The sequence below is a fragment of the Corticium candelabrum genome, chromosome 16 (assembly GCF_963422355.1).
Source record: "Corticium candelabrum chromosome 16, ooCorCand1.1, whole genome shotgun sequence".
Lineage (NCBI taxonomy): Eukaryota > Metazoa > Porifera > Homoscleromorpha > Homosclerophorida > Plakinidae > Corticium > Corticium candelabrum.
This window is the reverse complement of record NC_085100.1, coordinates 6,363,599-6,379,010: the sequence shown is the minus strand read 5'-3', so window position 1 is coordinate 6,379,010 and position 15,412 is coordinate 6,363,599. Positions and strand designations below refer to the sequence as shown.

At 41.5% G+C, this 15,412-nt stretch overlaps 1 protein-coding gene across 6 annotated transcripts in view; it reads right to left on the bottom strand.

The window, feature by feature from the left end:
* Positions 1 to 5,616: 5,616 nt before the first annotated feature.
* The window catches only part of LOC134192569 (uncharacterized), a 21,561-nt gene continuing 11,765 nt past the window's right edge, over positions 5,617 to 15,412 (bottom strand). For 2 of the 6 annotated variants that reach the window (XR_009971945.1, XR_009971944.1), the window contains 4 exons: positions 8,798 to 8,985; positions 8,619 to 8,741; positions 6,105 to 6,693; positions 5,617 to 6,039 (listed from right to left, as the gene is read on the bottom strand). Coding sequence is in view for 4 of the 6 variants with exons in the window: in XM_062661311.1 (XP_062517295.1) it covers positions 7,261 to 7,275; positions 8,619 to 8,741; positions 8,798 to 8,985 (326 nt within the window). In the remaining 2 variants the exon portion in view is untranslated. Of the gene's footprint in view, positions 6,040 to 6,104; positions 6,694 to 6,766; positions 7,849 to 8,618; positions 8,742 to 8,797; positions 8,986 to 15,412 lie in introns of those variants that run through there. The other 4 variants (XM_062661311.1, XM_062661310.1, XM_062661312.1 and 1 more) reach the window with 4 other exon arrangements.

Here is a 15,412-nt window from a genome sequence, read left to right as displayed (position 1 = left end):
CAGTTCCCGTATGCTAGCAAGCATCTACAAACACAACACTACCCAAACAGGTTGAAGCAGCAGGAACCACTGTGCCAGAAATTGCGTCAAGAATGTGTTGAGCACAAGTTTTGAGCTTCCGGCCTACTTCCCTTGGGAAGATCTTTTAAGCGCATCTACGTCCGTCAGAACTATTGACAAATTTACGCTTGGAGGCGTGGCCATGGGTAGCGTGAGCAAAAACGCATCCGTTTTTAGGTCACCTACCTTTTTTTAGATGGAAGAGAACTATTGTGTATGCTCGTAGGTTTGCTAGACTTTGGAAACTCACAAGTGAGCATCAGTAACTTGTGTCCTCCTTTCATTTTTTGATAGCATTTCCCTTGCTAGCATAGCTCTAGGCAAAGGCGCATTCGGCTAGTCGTGCGTTCAATTTACGGCAACAGATCACAAGGCGTGAGCAAGTGCCACTCCGCCTGGATTGCATCTTCCAGTTCATGAACGTTTTGAGGCCTATGAAGCTCAACATGCCGCTTGATGAACGCCCAGAAGTTTTCTATTTCATGCAAGACATCTGGTGAGCTATAGCGCGTCAGTCCAGAAACCGTGACGCCCGGAGTCTCGTTTTTCTAGCTTCACTAGCAGCAGAATTTTAATTCTTAGGCACCGTGTAGCGACACTTGAGTCATGAAGTTCTCTTCGGAAGAACTGCATGACGACAACTTTCTGTGCTGCAAGCTGATGTGCAAGATTGGTTGCTGATTTGTTGTTCCTTGTTGCATCATGTTCACTAATTAATTGAAGCTGTTCGATGGTTTTCAGCTAGTTTTTTGGTCTTCCACGAAAAGCTCTGCGTTGAATTCCTTCTCCAGTGTCCAGTATTTGGAGAATTCAGTAAACAGTAGAGCGAGAAACACGTAAAAGTTGGCAGGTCTTAGATGGCTCCCTAGTACTGGAGCAGTATAGTAACTGAATATCGTGGCATTGTCTTTCACAACTCATTTCATGATGGAATTCTGTACACGGATGCGCATACTATGGAATAGCTTTTGTGACTGCTTTTCAGCTGTTTTTGAGAAAACATTGGTGCAGTTTCTTAATAAAAAGCAAAACTAGAAAACTTTCCAAAATAGTACAAGTAAACCGGACATGTGTCAATAGTTTGACGCGAGCTGTATAATAGCAGCTGAATCAACAATGAGTGGTGCACAATGTTTGTCAATCAATGTAGGCAAATCATGTTGAGGATGGCAACACACAAGATCATCCAAGGCCTTGATATCATCAGACGAAGTACACCTTTCAGAGCCCAAAAGTTTCATGGCTACACTATAGCGACCTTTTCTAGCTAAGGCTAAAGCTCTCCTTGCACTTCCAGCAGTATGAGGAACTTCGTCTTTCATCTAGCCTGGCTTCCTTGTAATGAAACTAGACCACCATCTTCCATTGCTCTAACCGAGAACACAGCAATGAACTTGTATGAATACTTTTCTGTCTCCCTCCACGTCTAGGAAGTCAAAGAACAGCTTCGTAAAATGCAAAGAGGCAAACAAATCCCCAAATACCACTAGAACATGCATGTTGAAACTCGGTTGACAAAACCTCAGCCAGTAGAGGTCTCACAAAAACTGGGACATGAGCTATAGTTAACAGGGAAACTGACAATTTCAGACATAAAAGCATGGAATGTGATTGTTGTAGTATATTACATTGTGTTTGACTGTAAGGCGTAGTGTGCACACATGCGTATACTTGTGCATGTGATGTACACGTGCATGCTGTGTGCACGTGTATGGCTACGAGTATATAAATAGTGGTACATCTGAGATAGCTCAGTCATTAATTGAGTATTAGTATAATCCAGTTGTGTTCTTACGAAAGTGTAACAATGGCGACAAGGATGGGATTTCAGGCAGTACCCGGGCTGTTGAAGAGTTTGACCAGGAGAATGAACGTTTTTCTGCATACTATGGAAGTGTTCTTCTTTTCTTTGGAGCATCTGGGATAGATGCCGAAAAACATGTGCCAGTGTTCCTGAGCTTGCTGGGAGCAAAGGTATATTCGTTGGTTAGAGATCTAGTCGTGCCAACCTTACCGCAAGAGACGTCTTTGGAGGAACTTGGAAGGGTGCTTAAAACACATTTTGAGCCTACACCGTCTATCATTGCACAGCGTTTTCACTTCTATCGTCGGAATCAGAGAAATGAGAAAGCGATTTGTGTTTATGTGGCTGAATTGAAACGTTTGGCAAATCATTGGTCTTTAAATGAGTTTCTTAATGATGCTCTACGTGACAGATTGGTCTGTGGGCTACAGGAGGAATCTATCCAGAGACGATTGCTTACAGATAACTTGACATTTGTTCAAGCCGTGCAAATAGCACAAGGAATGGAGGCAGCTCGGCAAAGTGTAAAAGATTTACAGAAGAGTACCGGCGTTTGCGTCCCCACAACTGTTTGTCAAATGACTTAATCTGTCACACCGCCTATGTCAAAGTGTCAACACTGTGGTCGGCAAAATCATAGAAGTTCTGACTGTCGGTTCAAGGAAGCCAATTGTTTCTGGTGCAGAAAAGGGGCATATTACAACTGTGTGTCAGCATATGTCGAAGACAATGCCAGTTGTTAAGCCTGAAACCTGGAATACGAAGAAATCGTGGAATGACAAGAGATCAAGTAAGCAAATGAGCGTGCTAGTTGGTGTGGCCACAAAGAACAGCAATTATCATGTGAAAGGATGGAAGTGGTGAGTCATCAGGTGCTGGTACTTGGTCAAACCACAGAGAAACCGCTAACAGTCACCGTACAAATTGAAGGAAACCCTTTTAGGATGGAGATAGATACGGGCACGTCGATGTCACTCATGTCTCAAAACACTTGGAAGTCCAAATTTCCTTGGCTCAAGTTGAAAGACATAAAAGTAACAGTTCGTACATATTCAAGTGAGAAATTATCAGTTCTTGGTCAAGTTCAAGTGTCAGTCGTCCACGAAAGTAGGCAAATGGTGTTGCCTATGTTGACAATTGAAGGTTTTGGTCCTAGTCTATTGGGCAGAAATCGGTTGTCTAAACTGAATTTATGGAAGTCAATTAGCCTGTTGAGAGTTTCGTCCAAGGAGCAGAGTACTGACATTTTGGTTGATAAATTTCCTGATGATTTTAGAGAAGGTTTAGGAACGATCAAAACCTCAAAGGCTTCCTTGAAAGTAAAGACGGGATCACGTCCTCGATTCTACAAGACTCGCTCCGTGCCGTTTGCTTTAAAGGGTGCAATTGAAGAGAAGTTAGCAAGGATGCAGACACTGGGAGCCTTGGAAGCTGTCGATCACTCTGAATGGACTGCACCTATTGTTCCTGTTCCCAAACAAGATGGCTCCATCCGCATTTGCGGGGACTACAAGTTAACTGTCAATCAGGTAGATGTTGATAAATATCCACTACCGAAACCAAATGAGTTATTTGCTTGTTTGGTCAGAGGTAAGAAGTTTACTAAGTTGAACATGTCTCATGCGTATAACCAACTAATGTTGGATAAAATTCAAGGAACTTCGTTATGATCAACACGCATACGGGTTTATTCCGTTTCACACATCTCTTTTTTGGGGTAGCATCAGCCCCAGCAATTTTTCAGAAAACAATGGACCAGCTGTTGCAAGGGTTGCCACGGGTTATTTGTTATATTGACAACATCTTAAAAACAGGTGAGACTGATGAAGAACATTGGCGGAATGTTAGAGCGATGCTTCAAAAATTACAAAATAATGGAATTCGTATTAGGAAAGAAAATGTTCTTTCATGCAAGAGTCAGTGACCTATTTGGGATTTTGTGTTTCAGCTAACGGATTGTCACCAACTAGACAAGCTGAAAGCCATAGCAGAAGCGCCGAGTCTGAATAACGTACAACAGCTAAGTTCCTTTTTAGGGCTGCTGAATTATTATGGACGTTTTATTCCAAATTTATCAACCATGTTACAACCTCTAAATGTCTTGCTAAAGGAGAAAGTCAAGTGGGAGTGGTCAAATAAATGTGATGAGGCATTTCAATTGGCAAAAGAGTGTCTTATGTCGTCAAAAGTTCTACGATGTGTTTATACCTAATTGTCTCGCTTGTGAAGCCTCCCCATACGGTATAGGCGCAGTGATGTCTCATCTATTTCCGGATGGGAGTGAAAGGCCGATTTCGTTTGTATCTAGAACTTTAAGTAGTAGCGAGAGAAACTCACAGATTGAGAGAGAAGCGCTTGCACTTGTGTACGGTGTAAAAAGTTTCATCAATACCTCTACGCCAGAAAATTCACAATGGTAACTGACCACAAACCGTTGATGTCAATTTGGAGTATTGTGGGGTTTGCGTGCAGTAATTCCTCTATCATTGCTGTCAAGGGTCTTGCAAGAACTTCACGAGTCACACTCTGGAATATCTCGAATGATTTCATTGGCTAGAATGAATGTATGGTGGCCCAATTGCGATAGAGATATTGAGAAGTTACGTCGTGGATGTCATTCGTGTCAATCTGTCAAACATTCACCGCCAGTGGCACCATTACAGCCGTGGATTTGGTCGTCGAGACCCTGGGCTAGAGTTCATGTAGACTTTGCGGGTCCTTTCTTGGAAAAAATTTTCTTGTAATGATGGATGCTTACTCTAAATGGCCAGAAGTTTTTCAAATGGAAAGCACAGACACACGTAAAACTATAGAAGTATTGAGGAAGTCGTTTGCTGCTTATGGGTTGCCGGAACAAATAGTAACAGACAATGGCCCACAGTTTATTAGTAAAGAATTCTGTGATTTTGTTCGGTACTACGGCATTCGGCATATTAAATCGGCACCGTACCATCCAGCAACAAATGGAGCAGTAGAGAGATTCATACAGACCTTCAAACATGCTATGAAGAGTAACACTGATCGCACTCTATCCTATAGGCTAGCAAGTTTTTTGTTAGCATACAGAACAACCCCTCATGCTACCACAAATGAGGTACCGTCAGTGTTATTTCTAAATCGAACATTGAAGACTCGTTTGACATTACTGAAACCAGATATTCAAGCTAGAGTTCTAGCAAGACAGGCATCAAAGAAATTGGACATGATAAATCACGTTTGTGTGAATACTTTGTTGGAGAGCAGGTTTGGGTGAAAAATGTGAGGGAAAGCCAAGATGGGTTAAAGGAGTAGTGGTAGAAAGATCAGGACCATTGTCATATTTGGTGGAAGTGTTGTGGAATGGTAATCAAGTTTTGTGGAGAAGACATATTGATCAAGTTAAAGGTTGGGGGACATGGATCAAGCTAGTGCTGGAGAGTTAGTAGATGAAGAAACAAATATAGAGACAGAGATTCCTACACCGAGGCCATCATCATCAGCAGCAGCAGCATGGCATCCAAGGGTCTCTAATGAGTTGGAGGAGTTGGTCCCTGATCCCCAGAATCTAACCAGATATTCCTCTACTAGAGAACGAGTCTCAACAAGCATCGTCAGCCAACAAGCCTGTAATGACTCGAACCTCAACAGACGTACAGCCTAGACCTTTGGAAATGACTGAGGTTCCCATGCGGCGCTATCCAGTTCGAGAGAGGTATAAGCCAGATAGACTGGAGTTTTGACAAGTTAAATGAAAATTTTAGAGAGAAGGGATGTAGTATATTACATTGTATTTGACTGTAAGGCATAGTGTGCACACATGTGTATACTTATGCATGTGATATGACTGAGATAGTTCAGTCATTAATTGAGTATTAGTATAATCAAGTTGTGTTCTTACAAAAGTGTAACAATTGTCTCATCTCCGAGTTGAGAGAAATCAAGAATTTCAGCAGCCTTGAAGCCATCCAATACAACACCAAGGCTTGCATACTGAAAACTAGATGTAACAAAAGTGTCTTCAGATGGTGTTTCTTCGGAAAGAGACAATTACTGATTAGAAGATTCATCTAGTAACAAAGAGCTGGAAAACCATGTAGATGAGCAAGGATCTACCATAGTTCCAATTCCACGACAACGAGAACGACCACTTCCAGTAGAACGACGACAAAGCTTCCATTCGCGGTGGCAGACATATCCTAAGAGCAGAGAGAGCAAACTTGGCGATTAAACGTTCCAAAAAAACTAATACTGGGAAACTCACGCCTAGTAACGTCCTCATTGTTGATGTGCTGCCATACAGCTGTCTCATCTCTCATGTGAATACAAATAGGACAAATTTGCAAATCGGAAACAGGTTTAGATGTACAATTTTCCTGTCATCTTTTGAACAGTCATCCACTGGCAAGACATCGACATTCACAATTTTGGACTGGGCACGCACGGCCACATTTGTATTAGGATCCAGATAAGGATGGACGTATCCACAACGTAAATCAAGATCAACAAACAAGAGACAAATGCAGCAAAAAGACTGCTCAAAGATTAAGAAACAGCAAGAATAGTATTACCTTTCTATCTGTTGTTTGCCTTGTCGCAATCCAAATGTATAGGCTTTGCAGTACTCAAACAACGTGCAGTAGAAGCGAAACATCCAATTCGAGAATAAAATACCCATATGGTCAAAATTCGTTGATAACCTCAGTGCAAGTCATGTCACAAAACAGAACACAAGCAATAACGTTTAAACTCTGTGCCCTGACCAACAGCTCGCCCTCAAAGGGGCCTTCGGCAAGTAAACAACTTCAATGAAACCAGAAAGCAGAGAACAGTCAAACCAAAAGTAAAAAATTCTGCAAATGAATAGATGAACTGATATAAGATCAAACAGCAGACAGATTCAAACTACGTGCATCTTGATCAGTATCCAGGATATAATGTATATAATATATATACAATCAATACTAAAACTAAACGCCAAAAAGTACAAGGTCATTCCTGTAAAGCTAATCTACAAAGCAACATCTTGGCATTGTAGGACCATAATTTAACATATAATTGTTCATGAAGATTTCCAACAGCTTTACTGACTGTCATAGTCCCTTAAAAGACAACCATCGTGGAATAGCCTTAATGACATGATGACTGTGAGGTAACCAGAGGCACAAGGATTCGCAGACCAAGGGATGAAAGACACCACCAGCTGCTGTTACATGACTTTCATGATGGTCGTCTTTGTCCTGCTCTCTTGCCTCTGCAGCAGCAACAGCATGGTTTGCCGCTTGAACAAGATATAGCAGATGCAGAGAATTTCTCACTGTAATGTCAAAGTATGTCGATCGTCCTTGATCAAATCAGGGTGAAATATATCACCTGACCTTGTGAAGCTGTCACTTTCGCAATGTTGTTCTTTCCTGCAGTTAAGAGTTATCAGCCTGAAGAGCATGAAACAACACATCAGTAAGAGCATCATGTCGTCTAATTCTCAAATTGCTGTGGCCACATCTTAGCAAATGATCACCAAACCGAGCAAAAGTTTGACCACAAGCACATCTCTTAAAACCAGCATTGGATGAGAAAGGGGATACCCAACAATAACGCAAAGATAGTATAAACTCATTGGGAGGCATTGTGAAGCCCAAATTGCAATTAGGAGTTGCTCGCAACCATGATCCCATATGTTGAGCAAATATGGAGTTGACTCGAGCACAGTCACATAGACTAACCGTGCCTTTCACGTCATGCTACAAAGTTGTGTCAGAAGTGATTGAAGCTAGTGTTGAGTAGCCAAGCAAAGATTAGGCACAAAACCAGGAAGAAGGTGATGTAGGTAGGTTTCCGATTCACCTTCCCTTCCAAACACAGATTATTAGAAACCTGTAAGGGTGACGTGACTATGGGCTTATGTATCAAGGCCAACAGATGTATAGACAACAATCGAGTTGCGTTACAGCTTGCAAGAAAAGCAGCTGAAGCTGTTCCTGTGGATTCACGAAGACTCAAGCCACCTAAACGAACAGACACTGTAAACTGTTTCCAAGCAGTATCAGATATCGAAGAGTGAGTGATAGACTTGAGAGTGTCCCACATTTCAGCATCAAACAGCATAACCGCTTCTTGATGACGGCAGATGGAACTGTTCTAATTATGTTATGGATTTTACAAATATATATACTGTAAAAGAGAAAATTACAACAAAAAAATTAACAATTTTCCAACAATGACATGTTTGCGTAGATTTGGAGCTGAAAAGTTAATGATGTGAGTACAACCAGTACCAGCACGCAGGCTTTTTACTGTAGACAACATATTTGCCGCTTGACTGTCAATCATACTATGTTTGTCGCTTATTGCCGCCATCCACTTTATTGTGCTGCCTCAATTCTCTGGAAAATAATTTTACTACATCAACGCACCTCAGATACACTTCCATCAGTCCGGGATACTACTAGTAGGGACTGCTAAACTGCAACGCCCAAAGGGAATTTTGACAGCGATTTAAAAAGTTAACATACGACTTGTTTTCATTAAAACATTAGATTAAATTCCTCGTTACACTTTCCTTTTACAGTATATTTTATTACAAATTATAACTATATATTTAATATATATATATATATATATATATATATATATATATATATTTATAATTACAATTACATGTAATTACAAGAAATGAATTGGACAACAGAGTCACAGTGATGCTAAAGTTTATTATTAATATTTAGCTCACTGAACACAAGTTTCCAACAAACATAAACTGATAGTTTACAGTTACCTTTAATGCAAATAATGTTGCTTGTGTAGACTTTTGGTGATCTTTAAGACTGCTCTCAGCAGTTAGTTTTAATTGATTGCTTTCTTTCTTCAAAGCATCAACTGACTTATTTAGGGCAGTAACCTTCAGACATCTCTATGATACAAACATACTCTAACCAGCATAGCAGTATACAGCACCTCTGCCTTTAGGCTGTCTCTTTCTCTCACAACTTCCCTAAAAACTTGTTCAGCTTCTCTCTCATGCTTTTCTTGTTCAAATCTCAGTTTCCTCTGCATCTGGCTAACTTCCAGCAAATGCTGATGCTTTTCGTAATCCAGTTTGGCATGAGACTGGTTCAATTGTTCTTTCAACTGCTGAACAACACCTACACACACACACCTATGAAAATATGTTTTTTTCAAAAGTAAGTGGAGTGCTGACAGTGACATCTATTGAAGACATACTGCATATGTACTTATTTGCTGACAAATTCAATGCAAGCAATAGCATGACCACCGACCAGAGGCAAGTTCAAGCTCTGCCAGCCTCTTCCGGAAGAGTCTAAAAAAGCCTTGACTTGGAGTTGCAAAGCACAACTTAGGGGCACCTAACATGTTTTCCTTTTTGTAGTAGTGTAGTACTATCTTACATTCTACAATGAGCCCTATGACTCTAATTACCTAGTCACCCCTCTACGTGAGGCGCCTTGTAGGGCCATAACTATAACGGAGTGGTCGTTCCCAGATGTATTTTGAAGTTCATGTTTTCAATCCTTACACAGACTCACTCCTTAGCATGAGTATTGCCTAATGTTACAGAAAGCAGCAGCAAGAGAAAACAAAAATATGAAAATAGAATATGTCTTGTAGAGCAGGCATCATTCACACGCCTTGTAGAGCAGGCATCATTCACACGTCTTGTAGAGCAGGCATCATTCACACGTCTTGTTTTCTCTTGTACTGGTGAAGGAAGCAAGTTGACAACAACTTGCATGAAAAAGCTTCCCTCCCTTTTGCCAGAGAACGATGTGTCTTACAGGACCACAATCTGCTGGATTCAATGTAGACTAGCATTTGCTCTTCTTAGATCTTCCATGACGTGCTTGCAAAGCTCCAGGTCTTGTAAATGTCATTATATTACTACTGATAACATGCTCTCCATCTGTGCAGAGAGCTGCCTTAATTATCCTTAGATAAGAAATTATTACATTTCACTTTTTTATACAAACTGTCTACAAATAACGTTCATGTTGGCGCTTTGGCTTTTAATTTCGCTGCTGTATGTACGTAATTGGATTTATTGTCAAATATACAATGTTTCTCAATAGTAGCTTTGCAAATACACAAACTGTCTAGAAACAACGTTCAAGATGCTACTCCGGCTTTCAATTTTGTCCCGGATGTATGATGGCTGTCAACTGAGTACGATCAAGTTTAGCATGCCGAGGTAACTTTCCAGCTGTAGTGACGTATTGAGTGCGTGTTCAAAAAAGAAATTTAGCAACAGCTATAGCTTATGGAACGTTTTCATCTGTCAAAAGACTTTATCCATGGTCATTATTGTTCCAGCAATCACATATTTCGAATTTCTTTCTTCATTTCCACGTTGTTAGCTCACAATTGGCCTTTTAACTATGACTAAATGCTGCTTCTAGTTGCAAAGGTTGCCGTTACACTAAACTTGAGAAAAGACGTATCAACTCCAACTACCACAACATCTACTCAGTTGACCCCTCAAAAGAAATCAGCCATCTCTTCACTATCCGAACACAATTCATTGTTCAATGCTACGCCTACCTCTATTTCAGCTGGCTTTTGTTCAAGCACAAGATATGCCACCATCTAAGCAGACATTCTGTTAAACAGGAAGAAAAGAAAGTAACATCTAAACAAACACCACTTTCTGTCAAGCAGCAAATAATTACTGCAACACAATTCACTACAGAGATAAAACAATACAGTCAAATGATACGTCTGCTTCTGTTTCTGGAGGTTCAAGCTTGTCTAATCACAACTATCAACACTCCAAATTCAACAAATGTTATTGCCAAACTCTCAATGGCGTTCTCTACCTGGACCACAGTTAAAGGAGAAAATAATGAATGCATACTAAGGTTGTCCACTGGAGCTGAAGAAGCAATCTATTTGATGTTCCTTTTGGTGACATTGGAAAGAAATTTGTTTCTGAGCTTGAACAACTATTTCAAGCTTACACTGATGCCTCTGCTCTTGAGAGTGTAGCTTTAACAGTGGCAATGACAATGCCACAATTACTTCTTCAAAGACCAGGGAAAACAGTTTGCCAAGCTTGTGAAATGAGGCAATATATATTACTGAGCCTGACCGTCTGTTTTTTATTTCAACCAATTCTGGCTTATTGCCTCTCAATCAACATCTAGTGAATTCTAGAGATAGAACAGCATGAGAAGCAAATATTGAGAAACATTCCGAACCCTCATCGATTCATTCGGATTCCATTCTACACCCTGTTCACCAGGCAGAGCCCATTTATCTTTTTTAGGGCACAGATGGCATTCTGATTCACAACATGGCTCTTAGGTCTAAAGGATCAGCTGGTCTGTCTGGTCTAGATGATTTACATCGGAAATGCCTCTGCACTGCATTCCATTCATCATCAAAGGCTTTATGCATGGCTCTTGCTTCATGAGCTCGTTGTCTGAGTACTGAATTTATGGATCTGAATAGACTCACTGCTTTTTTTCTTGTCCTCTCATCTCTTGAACAAATAATCTGATATCAGACCGATCGGTTTTGTAAAACAGTACGCAGAATTTTGGGAAAACCTATAGTTGCCATAGTGAAATCAGATATCCAATCAGTCACAGAAACCCTCCAATTATGTGCTGGTCAGAGTTCTGGCTGTGAGCAACCATTCATGCTATGCATTTGACCTTCCAGGAAAGCGAAACAGAAGTGATTCTTCTTGTCAATGCCACTACTGTGTTAACAACTTGTTTAGACATGTGGCTCTAATGAACACATCTAGATTATGCCCGACCATTCATCCTGCTTTGGTCAATGCTTATTGCAAACCTTCAAGTCTGTTTGTTGGAGGTGAATGCATAGTGTTCAAAGGAACAACTCAGGGAGACCCCTTAGCTATGGCCATATATGTTTTGGCTACAGTGCCTCTTATTAAAACTATCTACACAGAGGCAAGTCATCAAATATGGTATGAAGATGATGCTGTCAATAGTGGAAACCTAGCCTCCATAAATATGTGGTGGAATAAACTAACATAAATTGGCCCAAAATATGGCTACTTTCCAAATGTTAATCCTAGTAACTAGTTAGGCCTCAGTGTTTGAGGAAAGCACAAAGTCATGTTTGATAAACTGACATCAATAGTACAACTGAAGGGTGCTGTTGCCTTGGAGCTGCTTTGGGTCAACAGTCATGGTATGACAATTTTCTGAAAATATGATGGTTAGAAACAACAAATTGAGAACCTTTCTCTCACTGCTACGATGCATATTCAGTCTTCATTCATGGAGTCATTAGTAAATGGGGTTATGCTACTAGATGCAGCAACCATCTAATTCAACTAGTTAAACCTCTAGAAGAAACAATTCAATCCAAACTCATCCTTGCTTTGACAAGTCGACCAACACCTAGTGATACAATGAGAAGTAAACCTTAACTTCCTGATTACATTTGAAGGTTTACGGATCATCGACCCAATGCAGGGCTGTAGGAGCTGGTCCGGCAGGCAGGACCTTTTGTCTAGAATGAACTTTCAACAAAGGCTCAATCATCTAATTCCATTTCAGATGAGTAATCTATTTAGTAAAAAACAGTTTACGTTATTAATCCTATATATGCAAACTCCACATTTTGCAATTTTCGACTAGATCCAGGTTAGACTCAAACTTCCAGACCACTTTTTGCAGCTCCACGGGGCAGCTGAACATATGCTTGTTAGCGCAGTTAGACCGGACCACTTTCGATTCGCTTGCTACGGGTCTGCAATGTCCATAGAAACAGAATACAACAACTCACTGCAGATGGTGCAACCGCTTGGCAATCTGATAATGAAACAAAACTCTAAATTAGAAGATGCTCATGACCAACAGAATGCATTCAAGTTATCTTTGAGACATGCAAAAAATAACACCAGGCCACACCAAAAAATTCTGTTTCAGGTAACCTGACCGACTATCTTTTGAAGGTTGCCCTGAATTTTTTCGAATTCTGTTTTTGTGGCACGTGTTTTCGAACATGTTGCATGCAAGTGCGTGTATAATTCCGTTGCGCACAGTGCACGTCAGTATGTACAAGGCGAATTGCACATGTAGTACAGCTAGTCTATATAATATGTGCCATGCCTGCAATTTGGTCACGGTTCTGGATGGCGGTCATTCCATCGTTAATTCTAGAATTCTGCGGGTCCAAGAGTCATCTCTACTGAAAGACATACTTTGCATGACAGCGTCAGATGACAATGCACGGTGACTGATGTCTGTGCAGACAGTATCAGATTCAGAAACTCGCTGTGATGAAATGCCAGATGACGATGTTGAATTGCATTTAGAGTTTGGTAGATGTCATGTATTTTTTTACCTTAGAAGCTGCCACGACATTGACTTGTCAACAACTTCTGGCTGAAAGTGCAAACGAAATGTTGATGCGGAAGGCGTCGGAGCAGTGTCTTCCCCTGTCACCTACATCTGGATTTGGCGGTACAGCCACTGGCATGGATCGTCTGGTTGCTGACGTTATCGATCTCCCCAGGACTGCTGGCATCGGATTCCCGGTTAGTTTCTGTGACAGTGAGGGTATGTACATCGTGCGTCCATTGCTAGCGCATTGTGGATGATCGACGGCCACCATGAGACTTTAGCAAATGCTGCAGCTTGAAATTCAGATATACCCGCACTTCCATCAACCTGGATGGCTTTCAATGACTACAATGACGACAGAGCGAAGAAGGTTAAGAAACCTCTGTTGTCTGCTAGGGATATGCACACCGTTGCTCAGTTGCTATTTGGAATGCTGGGAAAACCAGTGCTGCAAAGGCCTGAGTGGAATAGTTTCACAAAAGACATTGAAAGTTCAGCTATCGTTATGGAGAAGTACAGTGCACACTTGAAACAGCAGGCTGCAGAAACCAAGTCTAGGCAAAGTCTCGATTATGTTGTGTGGCCACTGAGTCAGTTCTCCAATTTTGAAGTTCGTTCTGGTGACGCATCATGTGTAGAGGTAGAGATGAGGTTAGAGAATTGTTTGAATGAAGGAAGCAATAGAGTTTGAAGATGACAAGATTCTGGGTGAAAATTGCACATCTATGCAGCGTCATCATTTTCTCCAGTTGCTTAACCTTCATTTTCCCGTTGTTTTGTACCGGTATGCAGTGGGTGGGAATGTTGGGACAATTGTCTTTGTCTGGAAGACAGCAGAGGGTCTTTCTCCGTCTGAGGATAGAAGACCTAAAGCCCCAGATTCCTCAATACCACACTAGGCAGATGAGGAGAAGCTTTAAATTGCAATGTAACAATCTCACTGGAATGTCTCCTCCTGTACAGCATTACTTGTACAACTGTCTCACTGATGATAGCACTGCATCAAATGCTAACCAGCAGGATATTGACTATCGCATGCGTCTTGTCGTACTAGGTGAGCTACCGGAACTATGTGCCGACCTCCGTACTTTGAACACTGGCCATCCCAATGAATATGACACATTCCTTGGCATCCTACAGAGTCTTAACAGAGAAGTCACGACAAAAGACAAACGGCGCCATGGCATTGCCCATTTTTAAAAGCCATTTTATCTCACGTGATTTTCTCCAGCAAGCAGCTGACAAATGCCCTCCTGGTACACCGATACCAAGCATTGATTGGCTAGCATTGCAATTCAGCCAAAATCACGACACAGTCATGCAACACTGAAACAGTGGTAAGCTGGATGTCAGGTATTGTGTACAGGCCAGACAGCTGCGTTCTGTCCATGAAGATGACTACTACTGTTCAGCATTATTCAAGATGCGCGGCCTATGGCCTTTAGTATTCGACATCATAGTACCTTTGTCTGCCTTGACGACTAGGCAAAGATACCCGTTGGTGAACCAGCACTACCAATGTCTACGGGAGTAAGAGCCAGACCAAACATCATGGTGGGGAAAATAATGCAATGGCCTTGGATCACGATCAGAATTCTAAAGGATCACTGACACCATCGGTGATATTCAAGTGCAACATTCCTAGTGAAACCTCTGGGTCGTTTTACCAAGGTCAGTTGAATGTAATTATCAAGGATACTGTGCTTCGACCATCTACACGCGTGCAACATGCTGTTAAGCTCCATGCAGTTTTGAGAGGTCACAGCTTGCCGTCACATGATGTACCTCCAGTTCTTTTTGCGTACACTGATGGGGGTGGTGACCATCATTGCACGTTTCTGTCCGTGCAGTTGTCCTGAATCTTGCTATTCTATGCATTGGATCTGGACATGCTTGTCACCTGTGGTACTGCTCCAGGCCACTCATATGTACACCCCACTGAACGCTGTATGACTGTTTGAACCTAGGTCTACAAAACTGTGCCCTCTCTCGAGAAGCCAGCTGAGATGCCATGGAGAAATACTTTCGTGCCTGTGGTAGTATGGAGGCAATTCGCAAGCTACCACCAGTTCTCAAAGAGGCATGGGCAAAGTCTATGGGTTCAGTAGTGAAGTCTGTCGTGAAACACTTCAATCACCTTATATGCTCTGGCCAGCAAGTGCACATATGTGAGTCGGCTACTAACGAGGGTATCAAATCCTTCATGGAGTCTGCAGCTGTTATTGACCCTGCT